The sequence below is a fragment of the Saimiri boliviensis genome, chromosome 16 (assembly GCF_048565385.1).
Source record: "Saimiri boliviensis isolate mSaiBol1 chromosome 16, mSaiBol1.pri, whole genome shotgun sequence".
In the NCBI taxonomy this organism is placed as follows: domain Eukaryota; kingdom Metazoa; phylum Chordata; class Mammalia; order Primates; family Cebidae; genus Saimiri; species Saimiri boliviensis.
This window is the reverse complement of record NC_133464.1, coordinates 12447498-12460770: the sequence shown is the minus strand read 5'-3', so window position 1 is coordinate 12460770 and position 13273 is coordinate 12447498. Positions and strand designations below refer to the sequence as shown.

The following is a 13273-nucleotide window of genomic DNA, read 5'->3' as shown; positions in this document are numbered from 1 at the left end:
TGTACCCCAGAACCTGAAGTACAATTAAAAAAAGAAAATGTGGTATAGACATACAACGAAATATTACTCAGCCATAATAAAGAAAACAATCCTGCCATTGACAGCAATATGGATGAACCTGGAGGACATTATGCTAAGTGAAATGAACTAGGCACAGAAAGACAAATACTGCATCATCTCATTTATATATGAAATTTCAAAAAGTCAAATTCATTGAAGCAGAAAGTAGGATGGTGGCTACCAGGGGCTGGGGACAGTGGGTAGAAACGGGGAGATATTAGTTATCGGTTAAAAGATGGCCAAGTTCTCAGGATCTAATCAACAACATGGTTCATTAATGGTTAATCATACTGTATTGTAGACATGAGATTTGCTAAAAGATTAGATCTAAAGTGTTATCCCCGCTCCACACCCACCCACAGAGGTTACTGTTGAATGTATGAGGCCATGGATGTATGAATCAGCTTGGTTGCAAGGATCCTTTTACACTGTGTACATATATCAAAACATCACATTGCATACCTTCACTATTTACAATTTTTATTTGTTAATCACACCTGAATACAAACAGAAACAAAAAGAATAAATCTATGCTAAAATGGCCATATAAACATAGCCCGCAGTAATGGATCAGAGCACAATTTTATTTCTTATGTACCAATCCTTGAGTCCCTATCTGGAGAAAGACCCAAAAGAAAGAAAAACAGTCTCATCCCATGGCAGATCTGAACACGTCTCCAAATTACGAGGGTGGGATGAAAAGAATTATGGAAACCACCCCTTGTGAGAAGAGGATTTGTCACGGAAAACCAAAAAGGCTAAAGAAAATAAAATTCTCTGGGTGGAAGAATCGATTATCTGTTCCTACAAGTGGGAGGGAAAATGGAAGTAGTGAAAATGCTATGGAAAATTGGGGGTGCTATTCTTTTTAAGGTGACATTATTTTGAATGAGTTACTGATATTTGGGGGCAGGGAGGGGGAACAAAGCAAGAGAAGATGTCAGATGGTCTCCTGAAGAAGAGATAAAGGAGTTTATTGGGCCTTATGGGAAGCTTGGAGAAGATGGGGATTCCAGAAAGTTCACAAGCAGGGACCTGAGGTACTATCTTCAAATCACTGCAAGAATCTGTTTCATGAGGACTCTCAGGCTCCACCTGCAATCCCATTGCCTCCTGCTTGCTGTCTGTGCTCTTTGCTAAAGAAACACCTCTATATTATGTTCCTCTGAAAGCTTGCAGAAAAACAGAGAAACTGTGTGTCAAAATATTTTTTCCCAGGTACTCAGTGAGATATTAAATTGAATGAATTTGGCCACTGTCAAATAACTCAGGCCTTTGATAAAGAATATTTTTATAAGATTTTACATGTCAGCAAAATTTTTCATTGATTCAATACTGCAGAAACACTCTTACATGCATGCATTCAGCCATCAGAACTTAATCAAATCCCTACTACGTGTCTCAAAAAAAAAAAAAAAAAAAAAAAAGCTAGGTCCTGGGAATACAGGGTGGAGTGAAGTACCATCGCTAACTTCAGGATCATAAATATGGGCAAATCTAAAGCTTAAAAAGCTGTGGATTTTCTTGGATAAAATAAAATTCAAAGACCTTTGCTGGGTGATTTTTAAAAATGGCATTGTACTGCACCTGGAGGCAGGCTGGGGCGCGTCCCTGGGGCTTGTTGACATCCACAGCTACCAGCTGCCAACCTCCAGCAGCATCTTCATGAAACATCTTCAAGACAAAGAAAGGAGATGAGTCAGAGACATTTAATACAGAAAACTGAGAACTCTATGTCTCCAGCTTTGTATATTTTAATGCTATCAAAAATTTGTCTCCTTATGGATTTATATTTGGAATAGAAGTCATTTCAATTATACTTAACATTGAAAAACTTAAGTGAATGAAAAAGGAGCAATGATAATAACTTGTTTATTGATTACTTGCTATGTCAGGCACGTTCTGTCTTGCATATGCTTTGCATATAATTGCTCAAATATTCTTCTCCACAAGAGAAATACTTTAGTATTTTATCCCCATTGTATTGATAAATATCTAATAGATCTGGGAGAAAATGAAAATGAGAATTAAAAAGAATTGTGTCTGGTGTGTTTTTATTACAGGTAGCAAATTTTTATTTTTATTCAGTGGACAGTTCTCACTAACCTAATACAAATATTCTCAGGATCAATAAAATAAGAAGTGTGCATGTGGCAGAGGGGAAGTACTGGTGTGGGTTTATTGGTAGAAGACACATTGCTTAATAGACTTTGTGTAATTATTTTAATTAGGCAGCAATCAATCTGCTGAATGGAAATTTCATGTACATATTATAAAGGGAACAAGTAGTTTCTTTTGGCTTAAAGACCTAAGTGATGAAATCCAAGATGCTGCAGGGCTACAAAACTGAAATCCATTGAATTAGATATCTAGGTTATTATCTTTACTTATGTGTCAATATTACATCTAGCTGGAAGACACTTACACATATTCTCCCACTAACACATTTTTCTTTCTAGTTCCCTAGGAGTGAGTGTGTGTGTGTATGGTAGAATTATTTTTTTTTTCTAAGTAAAGACACTAACTGGAGACAGTTACTGCTTTATTCCTGTCTGAGGTCACTGTTTTACAGAAACAAATATTTCCTTTGCCATCCTTGTTTATGTCCTCCTGTTACTCTGACCCTGTATTCAAAAGGATAACTGCTGATGGAAATATAAAACAGATGATGCAAAGATCCCATTACCTAAGATCTATAATTATAATTTCAAATCCCTGGTAGTAGTGGTGGTAGATCCTTTGTGGAAAATAAACTTGCCTTCTATAAAATGATTGAGGTGGTGAGAGAGAGTTGCCAAAAATCACAGACCTTATTTTATTTATTTATTTATTTATTTATTTATTTATTTATTTATTTATTTTTGGAGATGAAGTCTTGCTCTGTCACCCAGGCTGGAGTGAAGTGGAATGATCTCGGCTCACTGCAACCTCTGCCTCCTGGGTTCGAGCAATTTTCCTGCCTCAGCCTCCCAAATAGGTAGAACTACAGGCACCTGCCACCAAGCCCAGCTAATTTTTTATTTTTTTATTTTTATTTTTTTTTAGCAGAGACAGGATTTCACCATGTTGTCTAACGTGGTTTCAAACTCCTGACCTCAGGCAACTCCCCTGCCTCTGCCTCCTATATGTATTTTTTTTTTTTTTTTTGAGACGGAGTTTCGCTATTGTTACCCAGGCTGGAGTGCAATGGCGCGATCTCGGCTCACCGCAACCTCCGCCTCCTGGGTTCAGGCAATTCTCCTGCCTCAGCCTCCTGAGTAGCTGGGATTACAGGCACGTGCCACCATGCCCAGCTAATTTTTTGTATTTTTAGTAGAGACGGGGTTTCACCATGTTGACCAGGATGGTCTCGATCTCTTGACCTCGTGATCCACCCGCCTCGGCCTCCCAAAGTGCTGGGATTACAGGCTTGAGCCACCGCGCCCAGCCTCCTATATGTATTTTTAAATGACAAAATTAAGGTGCACATTTACATAAAGATACTTTGACAAAGATGCCAAGTGCAAATTGCTCATCTCAGCTGTCCACTTACAAGATTCTGATTTTTTTTTTTAGAACAAACTGCAAAAGCTCTTTTTGGGGGTAAATCAAGCATATCCTTCCTCAATAAGCTCATTCTGAGAATACAGACATCAGTGAGATGCAAACCTGTTACAGGACCTTGTAAAGTTTCTGTCAAAATTCTGGAAGCCTCATTTTAAGGACAAAAGACAAAACCAGCCCTGCCAGTCACCAGTTATGCATAAAATCCCTCTGCTGATGCACCCTATACTCTCTAATTGTGACATAAAGGATCCCTGGGGCATATATTTACTTTGATCAGTAGCAGACTAATTTTCTCTGTTAAATTATTATTTTTTCAGTGGACCAAAATCAAAAGAATCAATTTAATTTTCAGTAAAAGTGTTCTCTCAAGGTCATTTATTTGTATGAAATAAAGTAAAGGAAATGTAAAAATGTTCCATTTCTCTTTAGTCCCCTGAATTATACAGCATTTAGATTGGTTAATATTTGCTGGATCTTTCAGAGAGAAGTTGGGATTGCTAGCAGAAGCCAAGAATCCTCAGAGACTCAAATCCTTGTGGGAAGTATGATAGGAACTACCAGTCTTCCCTTTGAATCTCCTTTCCCTCTTTTACAGAGAATCTGTATGGGGCCACTAGGTTACCAAGAAAAAAGGGCAGTTCTTGTCCTTTCTTTGAAGCTCACCTTGACCATGTAACTACATAAAGGCCTATAGGATGCAAGCAGAAATCCTCTTTTCCTGAATTTCCTTCTTCTTCCTGTGCTCTGGAATGTGGATGTAAGTGTCAGAGCTACAGCAGCCACGCTAGTCTACAAGGTGACTTTGGTAACAGAGGCTATGCGATGTGGAACAGAAAGGAAGGTGTCTGGATCCATGGCAACACAGACAACCATGCAACACTAAATGACCACCTCCAGCCTTATGTGAGAGAGAATGGGATTCCTCATCGCATCTCTCATCTAAGCAAGTTATTTTTTTTTGGTCCCTTGCAACTGAATGTAACTTAACTAGTATGTGTGGTTTCTGTTAGAATGTTCATTAAATTTTTTTCATTTTACTGATGCAATTTTCCTTTCTCATTCTATAATTAAATATTTTACTGTTAAACACTTAGAAAATATCTTCACATCTCTAAAGTTCAATGCTTATGTTGACGGTTTGTGTTTATTCCAATTTCATAATTTGTAATCAATAACTTACTGCTAGAGATTAAGATTGTATCAATTTTACAAAATTTGCCAAAATGCCTCATAAACATCCTCAGACATCCTTGACTACTGCCCGACATTTTTCTTTGGATAAATTTCTAGAAGTAGACTTTCTTGGTCAGATAGCATATGTTTTATTTTTGGATACATATTGTCAAACTGTTTTCTAGTAAAGATGTTTTAATTTACACTCTTGGCAACAATGTATGCGAATGTCCCTTTCAGCCAGCAATAAATTCTGTCTTTTTTTGAGAAAAGAAAAGTTACCATGGGGCCAGAACAAAGACAGCGTGTTGACAGCAGGGCTTGTAATGGCTAAATTGAAAGGAGGTAGAATCTCATGCTGAATAAAAAGGCTCTTGCAGCTGAGCAACCTGGTTTTGAGTCCCAGTTTTACCACTAGCTGCTTATATAACATTGGGGATGATAATTAACTTTCAATCATTGTCATTTTTTACATGCAAAGTGGAGACAATCATAGTGCCCACTTCACAGTGTTATTGTGAAGATTAAATAAGACAGCTATCAGATGAGTGCAGATCTCAATATGTGGGAGGGATTGTAAGATGTTCTACATTAGTGGAATATCACCAATAACATGAAATAATTTCCCTGACACTCTCCTCTTAGCACAATCGTTTGGAAGCCCATGGAGATTTCAGCTTTGAGAATTCTTTCAGGCCTGTCCATTTGCAACTACTAGAGTTTTATAACTGGTCACTTGGTTTGCAAAGTAGTTAAAAATGCTTTGGGGATTGTTCTACCATAGACATAATATCATCACCGTCATCAACACGAGTAACAGGCTATCTAATGGACAGTGGTAAGAGAAAGAATCTTGGTAACGGAGAATCACTAGCAGCTGAATTATAATTCCAGACTTGAGACACGCACACACACATCCACATACACAGTAATGCAGAGAAAAATCTAAAATTTACTTCGTAATTTGTATGCTCTTTGGGTTCTTTGAAAATTGATAGCTTTAAAAATAGCTAATAGTCATTATGACATAAAATAGTGAGAGTGGACCCCTGGCTTGATTTCATTATGAAATAATATATTCAGCGATATGGACTCACAAAATGTAATTCTCATTTATGGCTTCCTATGATGACTGTATTATTCCATTATTGCTTTAATAAGAAACCACATTATTAGAAGGAGTTCACTATTACACCACTCTAGAAGCACACTTCTTTGAAATGCATTAATTAAATTGTTTTCTCACATATTTTCGTGATGCAGCTTCGGGAGGAAATGAATGGCTTTGGAACACAGTAAACACGTTTTTGCTAAAGTGTTGTCTTTGAGCATTAAGTTATAGGTAGCTTTCTCTTGGGAGGAGAAATTCTTTCCATTTTTGGTCATGAGTCTTTTCATCCATTGTTTTCTACTTTTTAACCCAGCACTACACATTTATGCATAAGTTGCTTTAGACATTGCATAACCCATATTCTAAGAATGTTGATGGAAAGCCAAAGGAGGAAAAACTCAAAAGTGCCCTCTATTCCCACACCAATTCTACCTTTATCAGGCTTCTCTCCTTATTAGGGGATGTTAATTCAGAAAACACAAGTCAGCAAGAGTGCACAATCACAGATAATAACAGATCCAGAGTGATTGCTGTCTTTGTATAATCAGAATATTGATTCATTTACCAAACCTTCAATATGACCCTATTGGCCTATGATTCATTGATAAAAGTTAGTTAAGTCTGACCGTCACAAGCCTGCTTTCTGTCTCTTATCATTTTAACAGAAAAGCAGTCTCATGTGGCTCTCAAGTTTAGCAGTTCTTTGAGTTCTACTCAAGGCAAAGTTGAGACAGACTCATCTCTACCATGAGCTGGTCTAGGTCAGAGGACCACAGGACTGGTAACAGTCATCTGAAGTAAAGCATCTAAATAATGGGAGTAAAGGTCTGAGTCAGTGAGATACAGTGCTCAGGGCTTTGTCTTTCAGCTCATCTGCACATCCCAACAACCAGTGACGGAACATCACTGAAAAGTTGTGGCCTGGGTATCCCTATAGTAGATTAACATGGGGAGGGGGCATTATATCATGGGTGTATGAATCACTTATCCTTCAACCCACTACTCAGTTGAGCACAAGGCAATAGTTACCCATGTCTAAGAATTAGGCAGGTATGAAATCACAAGCCTCTCAGAGTTCAGACAGACTCAATGCTTAGTAATTTGAAATTTTCTAAATCATGTTCCTTCTGTTTTCCAGTTATCTGTTATATTATGGTCTCATAAAGACCCTTGGCATTAATCTTTCTGTAATTTGTTCTTATGCTGTGTCTTGGAGGCATTTGGTGGTGACCATTCAATTGAAAAATATTGCTTTGCTATTTTAAAGAAACAGTCTTCATCACAGATTTCCTTTCACCTCCCTTGAAATGGTCCCTATCAGAGCCAGTTCCTAGTCAGCTGCCTAAAACAACAGAAAGCCCCTTCTTTGTTCTGAAAATGTGCGCATATATATATATATATATATATATATATATATATATATATATATTTATTTTTTTTTTTCCTACACGCACGGCTGTTAGGGTATGTCTGCAGACTCAGACATCAACAAGTCCAACAAGCTCAGGACCCTTTAGTCCTTTGATGAAAACAGCCTTTTAACAACTGCCAATTTTTCATACGCTAGAGAAAAGCAAGAATGAACTTCCATGTCTGAAAAGCTGTGTGTGTTAAAATAATCATCTTTATTTTATTTCTTTCAAATTAGTAACTTGTGATTTAGTGTTTTAAACCACTGAATAAGAAGTCCCTGTTCACAGAATTTGGTCAGGTTTTACAAACATAACAGCATCATGGCAAATGATGTCTCTTCCTTCTCTACACATAAAAGCATCAGAGGGCCCATTTGTAAGTGGCTAGCTAGGGTGGGCGGGGCCTGAAGCCGGTTGCTAGGCTGCCTGAGCAGTGTTTCACCCAGAGGCTGACAGCAGGAGCATTGGTTGCTTAGCAACCAGGTCCTCAGCTATAGCATTTTTCTTAATGAAGGTTTTTCACAATTCTCTGTGTGATTACCTCTACTGAATATCTAGACACATTACCTCTGAATTATCAAATTATTCCTCTTGATTAAGTGCAATTTTGCATCAAAATGATTTTGTACGACTTTGTTCCAAGCCTCTTCCTATTTCCCTTTCTATTACAACCACTGGCTGACTTGGTGGTGCTTCCAAATGCTATTTCTCCAGCTGTGATTTTATACTTGAGAGTAACTCTGTAAACACGCTATGGTTTTAAAGGCATTTCAGGTAATCTCCAGGAACACTGCATGTGACTTAAGGGCTGAGTTCATAGTTCCATGTTCCATTTAGGACTCAAAGTCGTAACCACAAATATGTCCTTCTAGAGGCTGTCCCCTTAGAATGAACTGGGAATTTTCTTATCACTCATAGTTTGCAAAAAGAGAGGAGAGAGGAGATAAGAACTTGCTATGGTTGATATATCATAGGCTTTTCTTCAGGGCAACTCTGATACAACCTGGATAGCATATTCAAAAAACCTTTCATGGAAGTTTGAATAGTCATTTGTCAAAATTGAATAAGACTGACAGCGTTTCATCTATAATGAATTGACTAGACAATTAAGACTTCTACAGCATCATAAAGATGCCTCAACACCATAAGACTTTCCCCAAATTAGTGTGTTTAATTGCACTTTAACATATAATTATTAAAGTTCGATTTGAAGGTTTTCAAAAGTAACCCTCAGCTCCTTGATAGATATCTTTGTTTTAATAGTTTTATAAGTATTTACAGACTTGTTAAATTTCCTTTAGAACTTAGTATTATAATATTTACAAGGCATTATATTATTTTATTCATGATTCTGGAATTCTTATTTTCTCTCTCTTTTATAAAAATTCACACTAGAAGAAGGTGTATAAAACTGTCCTTCCTTTTTTAAACTACCATAAACACACACACATGAAACAAAACCAAAAATAAAAACATAGGCATTTTTTATCTGATTATTTTGATCTAAATTGCCCTCTTATGTAATAACTGCTCTGCTGCTTTTAGCAAATTTGTAGGCCACCTCTAAATTCTCAGGAGCCTTATGGTTTTATGGAAGTAATATTGTCCTATGGTAACTTACGGGAATCCTTCTGAAAATATAGGGATTCCTTAAAAAATCATAAACATGCATTTGGAGTTGAGGGATCTTTTTCACAATTTATTGTACTATGGTTTGTTCTGAATAAAATGTATTTTCCATTGCAAAATTCTAATCCTACACAAAGACATTATATAGGCTTGCAAATACATGAATAAATATTCATAAAAGTGAGAAATTCTATAGTGATTACATTTTATCTGCAAGCCATTTGAGGACTTGTAAGAATCAAAGTTATGTAATAAACATAGTTGCAACCTTTGTTTTGTTTCAAAACCACCCACAGAGCTATTAAAAAATACAGTTGTCATTACTCCACTGGCTAGAAGCTCTGATTTGATTATTCTGTGTTTGGACCTTTTAACCTGTATTATTTTATTTTATTTTATCTTATGCTTTTTGGGGGATAGGGTCTTGCTCTGTCATCCAGGTTGGGGTACAGGGTTGTGATCACAGCTCACTGTACCTTTGACCTCCTGGGCTCAAGTGATCCTCCCATCTCAGCCTTCTGAGTAGCTGGGACCACAAGCTCATACCACTACTCTTGGCTAATTTTTAAAAATTTTCTTTTTTCTTTTTATTTTTTTCTGAATTGAGATGGAGTCTCACACTGTTGCCAGTGCTGAAGGGCAATGGCACAATCTTGGCTTATTGCAACCTCTGCCTCCCAGGTTCATGTGATTCTCCTGCCTCAGCTTCCCGAGTAGCTGGGATTACAGGCACACACCACCACACCCAGCTAATTTTTTTTTTTTTTTTTTGGTATTTTTAGTAGAGACGGGGTTTCACTACATGGGCCAGACTGGTCTCAACCTTCAGACCTCATGATCCGCCCGTCTTGGCCTCCCAAAGTGCTAGGATTACAGGAGTGAGCCACCACGCCCGGCCAATTTTTCAAAATTTTTTGTCGAGATGGGGTCTTGCTACATTGCCTAGGCTGGTTTTAAACTCCTGTGTTCAAGCAATCCTTCCCCTCAGCCTCCCAAAGTGCTGGAATTACCAGCATGAGCCACTGTGCCTGGCCTGCACCTGTATTTTTAAATAGCTTCCTGAGTCAGACTGCAGAAGCTCATCATGCAAGAATTTCCCCAGGTTCCACTGATGGTGAGGCTGGGACACGTGCATGCTCGAATGGGTTATGGCATCGTCTTGCTGATACCGTACCTGGGTGGTGGCTGTTGAGGTAGTGCTGCTTCTTGATCCCCACATTTGTTGAAACTGTACTCTGATTTCTGCAAAGGTTTCAATGATAACAGCAATAAACACATTCTGAAAAAAAAATCACAAACATTTACCAAACTCTGAGAATGACAAAGCAGAGGGCAACCAAAACCAAACAAAAAATCTGCAGAACCATCACAGAACATAGACCTTCTTAGTACAATGCTTTTCAGTACCTTCACAAGCCAGGCGAGGAAGAAAATGAGAGTTATGAAATAGAAGTAGGAACGCCAGCGGGGAAAGCTGTCAATTGCTCTGTACATGAGGAACACCCAGCCTTCCTGCGAGGCAGCCTCATAGACGGTGAATATACTGGTTCCTGTCGTGAGAGAGGAGGACAGACTGAGTCACAATTGACTTTTGAAATAAGAAAGCATTTTCCAGAAAAACAATCAATATTTATCCATACTCATTTTCTCAATGACAAAAGCTCTTCAAAAAGGGATTACAATCCCATGTAACATTTTACTGTTCTCATTCTTAAAATTTTAATAAAGTTGTTTCGGACTTCAAGCTGGGGTAATTTCAGTATCTCTAGCACTAGAATAACTTGATATCATACCTTTAGCTGTTAAATGCAACTAGTAATGTGGAAAAGGAAATAAACAGTCAGACCAAGTATGTATAGGTATAATTTGAAAAAGGATGTGTACCATTTAAGCTTGCCGCTTGGAGCTTAACACATTCAACCAATTGAAAAGCACCTGCTATAATTTTAACCAAAATGAAATAGACTAGAGAATTGGGTTTCATTTGAAATAACTTTCTCATAGGGAGAGTAAAGTATCTCAGGCTCCAAAATTAATATGATAGAGCTTGTCTTTGGATTCCATGGTGTTTACTGAACACCAAAATGAAAGGCAGTGAAGCACCAAATAGGACTTTGTGTTTTCCAGGAGAATTATCTCATAGAAAATACTTCTAGTAATGGAAAGAAAGGAAAGTTACAAATATGTGGACAGATTTTGTAACGTTGGTTAAGAGAACCTAAAATGTCATGCAGGGAGAAGATACGTTTAATCCTAACAATACTATGAGATGTTTTACAGATGAAGAAACTAAAGCACATAAAGATGAAGTAACTTGTCCAAGGACATAAAAACAATATGAAGGTAACTGGAATTTGCTCAGTCCTTCCGGTACAAGGCCCCACACATCCAACTGTGATGATATCTTGTCTCTTAATAGCCTTTCTGTAGTTAGTTTCTCCATCTATAAAATGGGAAATAACACAGACTTTATAGCGTTATAAAGATTCAATGATTTAATTCCTGTAAATCATAGGGTAGGTTCTTAAGATATTTCAGGTATCATTATGATTATTAAGTTGAAAATAATCGCTCAATATGCTTTTGTGAGAAAACACACAAACATAGCATTGAAGTTATTTATAAAATAAATATGACATATGTTGTTATTCATAAAACTGGTGAACATTGGTATCTCAATACATTCTACTACTATAAATGAGTTTTATTATTATAGAATATAAAACCAATCTCCACTCATATAAGTTCTAATTCATAGAATTTTAAACTAGAATTTGCATATGACCAAATGTCCAAACTAAGAAGAGGGTTGCTGAAGTTGGGGCAGCCTCTCTGTTTCTTTGAGCCTGTGCATGGGAAAGAAGAATCCAAGCATCAGTGAACACCAAAGCATGCAAAACAGAAGGCAAGTCCAGCCACAGACTTAGCGACAAGAGAAAAAAAAGAGGCTGGAAAAGAAAAGCTGAAAGAAGCAAAGCATATTCCCATTGCCTATTATACATTAATGTGTGCTAATATACTTTATATAGAATATAACTTTATAAATGTCCTGCCTCTCATTTTAAAAATCATATTTTGTACATTGGTACTGTACCTACTTGTCACAACAGCTGGGATTTGTAAAGCATGTTGAGTTTCTAGGCTCTTTAACACACATGCTGAGGAAATCTCTGTCTTATTAGATAGGCAGAGGGGAAGTGGGGATGAGGTATTGATAAGATATTATCAATATCATCTTACAGATAAAAAAGTGAAGGTCACTGGTTCATGAAGGTACCCAAGGTGGAAAGTGATAGAAAGTTAAACCATATCATCAGGTCTTAAATATTTTTTCTTTACCATACTATTTATATTTTCTCTTGCTTGAGACTGGGGCTTTAAAAAGAAATTATTAATGAGTACAAACAGAATTAGCTAGAAGGAATAAGTTCTAATGTTTCATGGCAGAGAAGGGTGATTATAGTTGATGACAATGTACTGTATATTTCAAAATAGCTAGTAGAGAGGCCTTGAAATGTTCCCAATACATAGAAATAATAAATGCTTGAGGTGAGGGATATCCTAAATATCTTGATTTGATAATTATACATTTTATGCATATGACAAAATGTCATAGGTACCCCATAAATATGTACAAATGTTAAATATCAATAAAAATGTTAAAAAGAGATTATTTTCTTTTATTATCTTTAAATACACTTAATTTTTTTTGAGAGACTATGTGGCTAAGTTTATTGTTTGATCATCTTTAAACATAAAACCAACTAACTATAAAATAATTCCTTTTGTTTCCACATTATTTCGTTAAAAGTTGACTTTTAAGAAAATGTTCAGAGAGGAACAATATATATATAAAATGTCAGCAGCAAACAGAGGTAACTGCCAGGAAGGAACAACACATATATAAAATGTCAGAGCAAATAGAGGTAACTGTTTTTATTAATGATTCATAGGTACTAATACTGGACAATATCTTTGCTTATGTGCAGTGAATATGAAACATTTTTAACATAAAACAATTTATAATTTATATCCCATATTTTCCTCTAGGTTTTTGAATGAAAACAAAAAAGTGGCTATACAAATCTATTATTATCTACCATTGAAGTTTAATAGCGGTACTAACTGAGCATTTTCAGGTAAAATATGGAGCTTGTTACCATGAGATTAAATTTGAGAGGAACATTAAAAATTATCCTCCCTCTCCCTGTCCAGATCTTTCTTAATTACATCTACAAGCAAGATGTTATTTGGAGTTAAGTAAAAAGGAGCACATTTAACAAGTAGTCTTGAGGCTTCTAGCCCATTTTTTTTTTTCTACCTGGATAGAGGAAAAAAGGAA

The 13273-nt window shown here is 36.6% G+C and overlaps 1 protein-coding gene across 5 annotated transcripts in view; it reads right to left on the bottom strand.

Moving 5' to 3' along the window:
• NALCN (sodium leak channel, non-selective) overlaps nt 1-13273 on the bottom strand; it is a 374466-nt gene that overhangs the window by 243160 nt on the left and 118033 nt on the right. For all 5 annotated transcript variants that reach the window (XM_039473391.2, XM_039473390.2, XM_074387470.1 and 2 more), the window contains 3 exons: nt 10339-10481; nt 10106-10210; nt 1648-1734 (listed from right to left, as the gene is read on the bottom strand). In XM_039473391.2, coding sequence (XP_039329325.1) covers nt 1648-1734; nt 10106-10210; nt 10339-10481 — 335 coding nt within the window. The remainder of the gene's footprint in view (nt 1-1647; nt 1735-10105; nt 10211-10338; nt 10482-13273) is intronic.